This window comes from Nannospalax galili, unplaced genomic scaffold, assembly GCF_000622305.1.
Source record: "Nannospalax galili isolate Female #2095 unplaced genomic scaffold, S.galili_v1.0 scaffold1191, whole genome shotgun sequence".
NCBI lineage: Eukaryota > Metazoa > Chordata > Mammalia > Rodentia > Spalacidae > Nannospalax > Nannospalax galili.
The window spans coordinates 1452256-1464798 of record NW_008330570.1 but is presented as its reverse complement, the minus strand read 5'-3'; the positions used below and the strand labels follow the sequence as shown (position 1 = coordinate 1464798).

The 12543-nt window shown below is 39.5% G+C and overlaps 1 protein-coding gene across 3 annotated transcripts in view; it reads right to left on the bottom strand.

Moving 5' to 3' along the window:
- Window positions 1-12543, bottom strand: part of Itsn2 (intersectin 2) — a 144172-nt gene that overhangs the window by 25039 nt on the left and 106590 nt on the right. Inside the window, exon 30 of one of the 3 annotated variants that reach the window (XM_029553850.1) lies at window positions 8838-11910. The exons of the other annotated variants lie outside the window; for them this stretch is intronic. Within the exon in view, the coding sequence (XP_029409710.1) occupies window positions 11909-11910 (2 nt within the window). The 3' untranslated portion in view covers window positions 8838-11908. Of the gene's footprint in view, window positions 1-8837; window positions 11911-12543 lie in introns of those variants that run through there. 3 annotated transcript variants of the gene reach the window in all.

The window sequence follows — 12543 nt, the reverse complement described above, 5'->3', positions numbered from 1 at the left end:
GTGTGTGGGCGAACGTGTGTGATGGCATGCATGTGGAGGTCAGGACAACTCTGCGGTCGGTTCACTCCTATCATTATGTGGGTTCTGGATCAGCTTTATCGATAAGCCATCTTGCCAGCCCTCCAATTTTTAAAAAAACCGTTTGATTGTATGCATATATGTGCATTGTGCACGCGCGCGCATCTGGATCAGCTTTATCGATAAGCCATCTTGCCAGCCCTCCAATTTTTAAAAGAACCGTTTGATTGTATGCATATATGTGCATTGCGCACGCGCGCGCACGCGTGTGTGTGTGTGTGTGTGTGTGTGTGCGTGTGTGTGTGTGTGTGTGCATGTGTGTGTAGGCTGGATGAAAACTTTGAGGAGTTGGTTCTCTCCTTTGGAACTCAGGTCTCTAGGCTTGAGTTATCAGTGCCTTTACCTGCTGTGCCATCTCTCTGTCCCCAAATGTTTTTGTTTAAAGACACCTCCTGATGTCCCAAGTATTTTCTCCTTTAGTAGCAGATGCTCATTTTATCACTAACACTTGTGATACTCCCTCTCTCAATTGTTTTTGAAGTGCTTAGGATCTATCCAGGGCCTGGTATAGCCAGACCAGAGTTCTGCCCTTGAGCCACACCCTTGTCCCCCTTCCTCTTTAGAATCCTCTGCCCCAGGTTTCTAGGTCAACACCTCTCCTCATATCCTTCTACCTGCCTTGCTCAACCTTCCTGGGGCTTCTCTGCATCTTTCCCCTCAGCAATCCAGGCTGCTAATGTAGAATGCTTCATGCTTCAGAATCTTTGGAGACATCCTTCAGACTTTAAAAAAAAATTATTATTTTTATGTGTATAGCCTGAATGTATATAAGTGCACCCATGTCATGCAATGCCCGTGGAGGTCAGAAGAGGGCACTGGATCTCCTGGAACTGGAATTATGGACGGTTGTTAGCCATATGGGTGCAGAGACTCGAACCCAGGTCCTCTGCAAGAGCAGCCAGTGCTCTTAAGCACTGACCCATTCTCTAGCCCCCTGACTTTTCTTTTTACCCTCCATAGTCAACCTATTCATTGGCTCTAACTTCAAAATACACTCACAACTTGACCAGTTCACACCACATCCATCATTACCATCCGGATCCAAGCCATCATCATTTTGTGCTGGGATCACTGAGCAGTGTTCCTAGCATACCTCTGGCTTCTGGTCCCTTCTCCTTACTTTAACCTGGCAGAGTAACCCCACTGAAAACCTCAGATCATGTCACTCCTTTTTAAAAAACCCTCCAAAAACTTTCTGTTGCTCCATGCAAAAGCCAAAGTTATTACAAAACAGTCCCAAAGAACCTATACATCCCTTTCCTCCCCTTGACTACCTGTTCTCACTGAGTACTCTGGCTGTTCCCTCTGTTCAAGGCCCACTGGCCACCACACTGTTCTTTGGTATGTGCTGTCCCGCCTCCTAGAATGGTCTTCTCTCCAGATATCCTTCATGCCCCTTAAGTCTTTGCTCCCACATTACCGATGATTTGGAGTTTTTTTGAGTATCCTATTCAAAATCAAATCCCTTTGATTCATTTCTTCAGAATCTTTCCCCTTCCCTGCTTTATTTTTCTAAGATACTATAGACTTTACCAACCTCATTTGTTTGCTTTATCCCACTCGACAGCTGGAGGCAGGATTTTTGTCTGTTTTATAATCTGTTATACCCCAGTACCTGACACCCCAGTAGGTTTTTTTTTTTTTTTTGCAAGGATAAAATGTGACAGGAAGATGGACAGCTGAGCTACATGTCAGAGAAATTGATGACAACCTCCTGTAGCTACTGAGAGACAGGAAGAGTCAACTAAGAAGAAAAATAACAAATCAAAGTTTCCAGAGGAATAACTAGAGGTTGGGTCACAAAAGCGTCCCACTGTGGGAAGATGAAAAGACTGGGAGACAAAAGATGAGTCATGGTTATGAAAACTCTGTCCCACTGTCATGGCTGAGAACCACTGTTCTCAATTACTGTGCAAAGAACAAGAAGTAAAAGAGAGGCGCTTAAGAAAGGGGAGGGGAAAGATCTGGGAAGATCCCAAAAGGTGCAGGACAAAAAGACAGTCTGTGCTGATGAATACGGACAGTGTTTGTTTAGATTAGGTCATAAGTACCAGAAAAGTTGTGCCCATTCTGAGAGCAAGGCCAGTGGACAATGCTGTTCTCTGTGCTCTCAGCTGAGCAGGCCAGAGCAGCACAGAATGATTTTCAGTTGCACCGTGTTTAAGCTCAGTGAAAAGACAAGATTTCAACGGTAAATCCAGATGACTAGATTGTGTGCATTTTCTGAAGGCTGCCTTTATACTGATGTTTTTATCAGGGCTCTAGAAAATTATTTTATTTTGTAAAAGAACAGTTTTTTTAAAATCTACTTATTTATTAAGTACAAACAATGCACCAGGTAATAGGTTTCCACCACAAAAATCACAGATAACTATATTCTTGGAAATATAAATAATTCTTGGTGCTGGGAATTGAACCTGGATCCTCTGCAAGAGCAGCCAGTGCTCTTAACCGCTGAGCCATCTCTCCAGCCCGACTCCTGGTGTCTTAATGTCACAGCCCTGAAGCCCTACGGTGCCCAGTCGGAATGTGTGTTATCATGAACGGGAGGAAGGGGGTGGAATGAAAAAGAAGCAAAGCTGTATCATGCTGGGGCACAGGTTGGGTTTTGTTTTATTTTGGATTTTTTTTTTTTTTTATCTTTTTTTGAGACAGAGTCCCCCTGTAGCCCCAGCTGTCCTGGAACTCTCACTATGTAGACAAGGCTGGCCTTGAACTCACAGAGATCTGCCTGCCTCTGCCTTCGAGTGCTGGGATTAAAGGCGTGTGCCACCACGCCGGGCTGCTTTTTGACTTTTTATTATGAAAAGAAACAAATCCAGAAGTAGAGAGAAAAGTATAGGATCCCATATGAAGCTGTGACCAGCTTGTTCAACTGTAAACTTCTCCCTGCAAAACTGATTTTTTTTTTTTTTTTTTGAGACAGAATCTAGCTGTATTGTCTGGGCTGGCCTTGAACTCTTTATCCTTCTGCCTCTCCTCCCAAGTGCTAATTTGATAAAGAATGCCTTTTCTTTGCACGTGTATGAGTCTTTTGGTGTGTGTGTATACACACATGCATGTTCACGGAGTGTGGATGCACATGTTTGTGTGTGTGTGGAGGCTAAAGGTTGATGTTGGGTATCTTCCTTGCTTGGTCTCCACTAGGTTTACTGAGGCGAGGTGTCTTGCGAAACTTGGAGCTCACATATTTGGCTAGCCTAGCCAGCCAGCTTGCCCTGGGGATCCCTGTCTCTGCCTTTCAAGTGTTCAGATTATAGGTGAGCTGCCATGCCTGCCCAGCTTAGGTAGGTGTTGGGGTCCTAACCCTAGTCCTCATGCTTGTGTGACAAGCAATTTATTCACAAGCTATCTCCCCAAATATCAGAACTCTTAATATAAAATAGCTGTTATCTGCCAGGCATGGTGGCACATGCCTGTAATCCCCTTTCTGGAGGAAGAGGCAGGCAAATTTCTGTGAGTTCTATAGAAGCCCAGCCTGGTCTACAAAATGAATTTCAGGCCAGCCAAGGCTATGAAGTGAGACCCTGTCTTAAAAAAAAAAGTGCTGTTACCAATATGTGATAGTTCTCTGATTAACCTATGCAACTTTGAACATTCTTGACTAAATGGATGGAGAATCTGAATCTTGGTGGTTGACTTCAGAGCTACTAAACCTATGTATCTCAATCCTTCTTACAAGGAAAGGACAGGCAGTGTCATTTAGTGGTGCTTACACTGCACTCACTGTAACAGGTATAGACTAGATGTCCAACCTGGTCTGACCCTGAACTGAATTTTGGAGGGAAAAAGTCTTAGGATAAATATTCTGAATGTCAAACAGTCCCAGGCACTGCAAACAAAGTTAGCAAGACCTTTTCTTTCCTTTAGACTTCTGTGTCTTAGTGACATAATTGGTCCTTTATACACAGCCATCTACTCTGTCACACATTGGAAGCTTGTAGCTAATATCCAATTTCAAATCTACTGTTCCATATACGGCAGCACTTTGTATCAGTTCAGTTACAGAGCACTGTGCTAGCACAATAAGGGTTTCATAAATGTTTTTTCTTGGTGTCACTGAGCAGCCTACACTTCTCTAACCCCCCTGCTCCCAGCATAGTATGTTCATACAGCTCATATTTTCAGCTTGCCTATGACTACGTAACTGGAGGCTACCCCACACTGCTGAGTTTAGGATATACTCGTTCTTTGGCACCTCCCGACTCCGATTTCATGGTGGCTGACAGATAACCACTGGCGACACTGGGATCTCAGTGGCAGGTTCTTCCCAGGCCTTGAAATGTAACTTGGCCAGCCTGGATGCATCCAAGGCTGTTTCTTTCCATTGCCCTCTTTGACCTCTATTTCAGAATTAATTGATGACTGTCCTCCTTTTTTGGTTTGGAAGAACAGCAGTCCCTGGTTAAGGAAAAGCAGATGAGGCAGGTGATCAGAAACATGAATTCCAGAATCAGGTTGGAACTTGAGCTCCAATCTGCCATCCAGATAACTCGGAATGCTTGGTTCACTGTGTGCTGCACAGAGAATGCTTATGACATGTCAGCTATGATTTCTAGAACTTCTCAGGTGTCATATGGTGCTTCATAAATGTCCAGGTCACATTTGCAACATGGCTTTCTTTTTCCTCTACTACAGACAAGGCTAGGGCTCAGAGGGCAGAATCAGGACTCAGAGCAGGTCTGCTATTATTTTTCCATTATATTCACTTTATCATTTTCTTTGAAACGCTGATGTGGTTTTTACCTTAAAATTTTATTTATTTATTTATTCTGAATGTTGCTTAACGTATGGAATATGAAATTACTGCTGCATGTTCTTTTTTTTTTGTTTTTTCTTTTTTTGAGGTAGGGTAGACAGAGTCGCCCTGTAGCCCTAGCTGTCCTGGAACTTGCTATGTAGACCAGGCTGACCTCAAACTCACAAAGATCCACCTGCCTCTGCCTCCCAAGTGCTGGGACTAATGGTGTGTGCCACCATACCCAGCTCTATTTCTTTATTTTTATTTTCCGTGTATAGTGTTTTTCCTGCATGTATGCACATGCACCTGTGTCATGATATGCCCCCAGAGGCCAGAGAGGGCACTGGATTCCCTGTAACTGGAGTTATAGACGATAGAGAGCCACCAAATGGATGCTAGGAACCAAACCCTGGTCCTCTGGAAGAGCAGCCAGTGCTCTTAACTGATGAGCCATCTCTCCAGTCCCTGCTTTTTGCCTTTTGACAATAGCATGAAGTATCTCTCTTAAGAACAACTTTCATGATTTCTTGTTCTTGTTTAAGACAAAGTTTAAAAAATGATTCAAAAATTAATTCTGAAGTTTATATGGAGATGCAAAAGACACCAGCCACCACAATACTGAAGGAGAAAAAAGTTGGAGAGATGCTCTTGAACTTCAAGACTTACCATCGAGCTATAATAACTTGAGACAGTGTAGTAAGACCAAAAGAACAAATATGCAGACCAGTGGGACACAAGAGAAAACCTAGAAACTGACTCAGGCAAAAACAGTCAACAGATCTTTGCCAAAAGAGCAAAGGCAACATAATAGAGAAAAGGCAGTCTTTCCAACAGGTGGTGCTGGAATATGTGGACATCTACATGCATAAAAAAGAATCTAGATACAGATCGCCATTAAAATGAACTAAAATGAACTAAACATGGTCATACTCTCAGGTCCCTAATGTGAATCATAAGACATAAAACTCCTGGAAGATATTAAGAGGAAAAAATCTATGTGAACCTGGTTAGGTGATGACTTAAAATATGACTCAAAAAGCATAATTCATTAAAGAAAGAATTGATAAGCAGGACTTCACTAAATTAAAATTTCTCTGCTTTATGAAAGATAGGACCAAGAGAATGAAGAGACAAGGCACAGACTGGGAGAAAATACTTGTTAAAACCACATCTGATATAGGACTCAAAGTATACAAATAACTCAACAGTAAGAAAAAAAAATCAGATTTAAAGAAGCCATAGACTTTAACAGCTCACCAAAGGAGAAACACAGATGGCAAATACATATCTGAAAAGATGCTGTATGTCCTGTGACTCCAGGGAGATGCAGACTGAAACAACAGGAGACTACCACAGACCATCAGACTGGCCAGAAGACAAAACAACACCTAATGCTGACAAAGACATGGAATGTGGGAGTGCCCATGAATTGCTGGTGGCAATAAAAAAACAGTACAACCACTTTGGGACCTACGACCTGGCAATCATGTTCTTTGGTATTTACTAAAGGAACAGAAAGCATGGTATATCCATACAACAAAATACTAAGTTGGTCATAAAAAGGAACAATGTATTGATACATATTACAACCCAGTTGTTATGTGAAATAAGCCAATCACAAACCCCACACATCTTATATATGGAATGTCCAGAACAGGCAAACATATGGGGACAGAAAGGGGATTAGTGGTTTCTGAGGGCTAGGGATTGTGTGTTTGCATACATACATGCTGCATACGTGTGTGCATGCATGTATGTGTGTTTACAGGGAGATGGGGAGTGACAGCTTAAGAGTATAGTTTTTTCTGAGGGGAGAAAATGTTCTATAATTGATTGTAGCAATGGCTGCACCATTGTAAATATATTAAAAAAAACACTGAATTGGATAATTTAAGTAGGGGTATGAATAAACTGTTATAAGTGATTATGTGCAGCCTTATCCTTCTGGGCACTATTGCTGTAGATTCTTGCTGTTTTAGTCCGTCTTTGCCTCTTCTCTGTGCATATTTTACATAGAGAAACCACTGTTCAGTCTCTAATGTTTCCCTTTTCACCAGTATGAGCAATGGTGTACTGTCAGACCTCACCACTATAAAAAGGGTAAAAACATTAGCACACTAAGATAGACAGTTGACAGCATGTACCCAGAAACTAGACCACTAAACCAACTCCACCACTCATTGTGACTCTGGATACATTACTTACCCTTTTTAAATTTTCATATCTATAAAAAGAAAATGGGCATAGCCTGCCGTGGTGGTTCATGCTTTAATCCTAGTACTTGGGAGGCAGAGGCAGAAGCATCTTGGAGTTCGAGGTCAGCCTGGTCTACATAGCAAATTCCAGGTCAGCTGGAGCTACAGGGAGACCCTGTTCTCAAAATGACCAAAAATAAATAAATAAAATAAGATGGGCTGCTTCATCTGAGGGTCTTAGAACAGTATCTAACTTGTGAATCCTCAGTGAAGAGCACTACTCTTTTTACTGGCACCAGTAATGGCTGCACAGGCAGAATCATTTTTTGAACAGTGGCAACATTAGCACAGCAGTCTGTTCTCATAAAACCTGCTTCCCATCTTCATGGTTCCTCTCACTACTCAGCCCTTAACCGGGGATCTCACAGATCTGATCTCCCCTGTCTCAACTACTTCTGGTGTTCTGAGAGCTGCCAGCATGCAAGGTACAGCGTTCCACCAGCTGATGTTTCTTCTGCTGTGCATCTTCAGTCTACCTTTCTAACTGGCTGGGCAATTTGATCTAGACGTCCTATAGGTGCTTTGTAATAAAAAAAATTCAACCTCTTCCTCCAATTCTGGTTCTTTCCTCTGTTACTCATGACACAAATCTGGGAATAACTGACACTTCCGCATTCCCTCACAGTTCACCAATACCCAACTTCTGCCAATTTTCCCTTAGAACTTTGACACGTTTTCTCCACCCTCACTACATACCAGACTCATTTCCAGGCTGACAAGCCTGGAAAAGGTTCCACGTTCAGGCTAATCTTCAGACCATTTAAACCAGCATCCAGTAGTTTTGTAAAGGTTCTGAGTCTCTGAGCCATTGGTCCATCTGTCTCTCAAACATCCACTTTCATGGCTGCCTTCGTAGTTCCACTCTAGCAATGCACAACTGTTTATAAGCCCCTACCTAGGTCCAACCATGCTCCCCACCACCCACCTCCAATCTGGCTTACTCCCTACTGATTTTATGGGTCTTGCAGTCTTCTCTATCTCACCAATCTATGGATGAAGTAGGTATTCCTTCTCTGCTTTCCTTGATGGAAAAGTCTACCACTGTTCCCAACAGTTTAATTATCTGCTTATGACCTTATCCCATCACAGAGCCATGTGGTGTCTGAGGCTAGGGTGCTCTCACTCGCATTTTGGTATTACCTCCACCCAGGGTTCTGCTTGACCTCATGAAAATAAATCCTCAGTACATGTTAGCTAGATAACACTCCAGGGGAAAGGATATGGGGTTGTTTATGGTGTTGTATTTAATCCATATTTTTCTTTTCACCAACTTATAAACACGCCAACTTGATTAAATGTAATACTTTGATTTTGAAGGCCTCACGCGTCACTACAGGTTCTTCTACTGGACTCTCATTTTGTACTAATTTGTTGCAATAAGCATTAACTCGTGAGTTTCCTCTAGTATTTTAAGGAAAATAATTGTAGGAAAACCTGTAAATAATATGCCTATTATCCTAGATGATACTTCCTTTACTTCTATAAGCAACAGTATAGTAAAATATGACACTACTTTGCTCATGAGACAAGTATGATCATTTCAGATCTCCTAAATCTTGACCACTGGGATGTGTCCAGAGGGTACATTAAGAAAAAAGGGAAATTCCAAAGACATTTAACCACACTTATATCTGAACAATTAAAACTTCAAAAGAAATACACAATACAAGTAATATAGTTTGTGTCCTTTTAATAAACACACTTGCATAGTTATATTACACTTTGTAAAAATAAAAACAGATTATTTCATGCCAAGCGTGCCCAGCATTTGCACGATCTCAATACCTTTAACACTATAGTTTTCAAGACACACAAAAAAATCAAAATTTAAGGCAAATACATCACTTTGCAACAACTGAATAACTTATGACGGCACAGTAGCATCACAGCAGCATCCAATAATGCCACTTAGGCGAAGCTCTCAGTATTCCCATTAGAGATTTTATTTACAAGAATTCAGAACCCGGTAAAACTCATTCTAAGAAAACTTGGCAAATAAAATTTTGGACTGGAGTTGGCATTTCTTTCTCTGCATTTCCCTTCCCCAGTTTCTTTCTTTTGAACTACCAGTATTTTTGAATACTTTTTGTATTTAAAAAAGTAAAATAGCAGTTATGGTTCTAAATACTTGTATTATTTCAAAATGACTCAAAGTTTCAGAGAAACTATATAATTGATAAGGTTGACTTTTAGTTTTCAAATTTTCTAAAATTAGTTTGGGCTTCAAACAGATTTTTTTTCATTGTTGGAAATTCCATCAAGTTCAACTGCATGCATTAGAAATACCTACCACATACTGCAATCTTAAACAGGTATTTTTAATTCATTATTTCCTACAAGGTTCAAATTTATTTAAATTTTAAAATTACATGTTTCTAATAAGCTCTTTCTAAGCATAGAAAGTTGCCTTATAGTGAATTAAAAGGGAACAAATATATGGCTGAATGAGGTATTGCAATGATTGCATGCACATAGATTTATATGTGAGGTTCCTTACCAGCTTTCTATCAAATATACGATGACATACTCCACAGAGTAGTATTTCAGTTAACATAGTAACTTTATTTTCTAGACTGACATTTAGCTTGAATATTGGGCCAGTGTGTGACTTAATCCATAGGTATCTGATGAACACATTGTTTTCAGATTGATTATCCATACTAATCTCAACTTGAATGACATTTCTAATAATATACTTTTATCAGTGTAAAAGTGATTTGATCTATAAAAATACTTTAAAAATAATTTATTAGTATAGTAGCTAAGTCCCAAATAAAAGTTACAAAGAAAAAAAATGCTATATGAAATAATGTGGCTAATTAACAGTGCTCTGATTTCTAACCTCAGTATACAAAGTAGCAGTCCTCACACTGAACTCAACTCAAGGGTGTAAAAGCAGAATGCTGAGGAGATAAAAAGCAAGATAAGGTAATCTATATACTATGGAAGTCAATTTTGAAACAGGCATCAGTCTTTGCACTGTCTCTCTTAGCGACTGCAGGCAATTCTGTTATTCCATCTGTAAAATAGTATTATTGCTTTCCTATAAATGTCTTATAAAATATCATGATGATGCCAAATGCTAAAAATGGAGGTGGCCTAAGAACTCTAATAGAAATCCCCACCCTAGGGAGCACACTACATATCTCCCAACACCCCAAGAGTGTGAAATGTTTTCAATATAGACATTTGAACTTTGTAAAGTTGTAACTAAACTGTTGGTTCTTTCTCAAGTCATGATTTAGGCAACATATGAGTGTAATAATTTATTCATAATATATAGGCACATTAACATAAATATTGCACAAAGTATGCCTTTAAAGTAAAATGAGAGGTAAAAAGCATATTCCACTTTTCTTAAAGAACTCTGTGAGGAAGTAAGACTCTGTGATTGTATGTACACTTATCCTGATAATACTCAGACATTTCACAAACAACAGATTGCACTGCAGCTTGTAAACATTTTAAATTGCATAAACTTCTTATTGATTTTCAAATACAGTTTAATACTATTAAAACTCCTTTCAGCTAAGTGCTCGCACATATATTAGTTTATAGTAATATCTGTCATGTTTAAAGTGCTTTCCATCCAAGGAAAAAAGTACAATCCTATGGCAAAGTAGCCAATGTGGGTGAAGAATAATATTAGCCAGGAAAGTGTGGATGTAACATCAATCTTCCAGCCTCAAAGAAGCTTTGTGGACATGGAGGAATACCAGGTCTCCTGCACCCTCCCTACTATGAGTCCTTGGCTAGAGCCTGCATGCCTGTTTATGGTCTGCTATAAACTCTCCTAGGAGTCCTTATGGTTTTTACTAAATATATTATGAATGCCAACAGTTTCATTTTATATATGAGGGAATACAATCATCTGACTATGAATAGCATGAATTCTGACTCTAAATATATTATAGATGTAAGTGCTCTAAGCTAGGGAAGGTTTCCTATCCCTCAGTTAATGATGGGAGCTTTCCATTCCTGAAAATGGTCCATGTTTAGGTAATCAATAAAGCAGTAAGAACTAACTGCTGGAACACAGGATCTGTAGCCTATAGCACATAATATCCTAAAGGAACTTCCAAAGTCATGCTCATTTTTGGGCAGTTGAGACAGACTAAACATATCCCACTCTGCACACACTCGGAGTACATCACTTTCCTCTGCTGTGAGGTAAGGAAAGTTCCCCCAAATGTTATTGCTCCCATTCAGATTACACAGAAAAAATATAGAAAAGGCTACTTCCGGTTCCCAGTCTTAAACCTAACAATTGGTACTCATAGTGGCACATTAGAAAGTGATAAAATAGCATATTTGAGGGCAAATCACAGACTGAGTCAATTATGAGCTCTTGTGATTAGGATTAGATCAAATATAACAGCAGAACATAAGCAAACATCATCTGAATTCTGTAATGAATATACATTTTGCAATAACATTAGAAAAGCATGGCAGCCCATTCTAAACTAGAGAGAACAGTTTGTGCAAATAGTGGGTCTTTGTGTGTTTGTACTCCCACCATGTAAGGGCAAACTGAATATGCATGCTAATGACCTACAATTGTCAAATAAAAAAAGAAGAAAAATGCTAAAGGATGCCAGAGTGAACAGCAGGGAAAGCCACACAAAGACCCACTATCCTTGAACTTGTTACAAGTAAATTTTAACTGTAAATTAGAAACACAAAGAAATAATCACAAGTGGCTCTAACATTCAAACGAAGTAAACGAATTGTGTAGGAGATATTTGATCAGGGCTGCCTGCCCTGCCTCCACGCTAGAGTCAAACTTGGATAGTGGGTCTCTGGGGTGCTTTCACAACTGGAAGACAACATTGGGTCCTAAAAAAAGAAAAATGAGGAATAAAATGAACATAATGCAAATTAGGTGGGTGAGAAAAATCTGACTAATAATAACATGCAACATTAACTAAATAAATTTGAACCAATAAAATTCTCAACTTTCAAAAATGCCCAATTATATAACAAAATGAATATAGTATTTATAAGGGCTACAGAAATACAAATGGTAACCTACAATTTAATCAGCTTTCAATGCCTCAAAGACTATGTATAGGTGATTTGCTTCCAAATATCTGGGTAGGTATTATAAAGTTCTCAAGTGAATGTGATTACAAGCATTATATCTTCTGAAACATATCCTATGGAAATTGTAGGTTTATATAAACTTAAGTTGATTTCATAGTTACCAATACAATTTAATCTTATCAACTTGAAAAACAATTGTGACTCTTCATTTCTAAGAAACAGCTGTTTTGGGGCAAAAGAAACTGGCAGTCTGTAGTCTCCTGGGTGACTTAAACAGTTATTTTATGGGAACAATGAACTTTTCAGAGTAATCTATTTGGAAACTGTCCTGAGAATTAATGAATTGAGAGCTCTTTTATTCCAGCCAGGATGGATAACAAACCTTTGGTCATTCATTTAGGAAAATAAGAAAGTATTTGGTTTTTA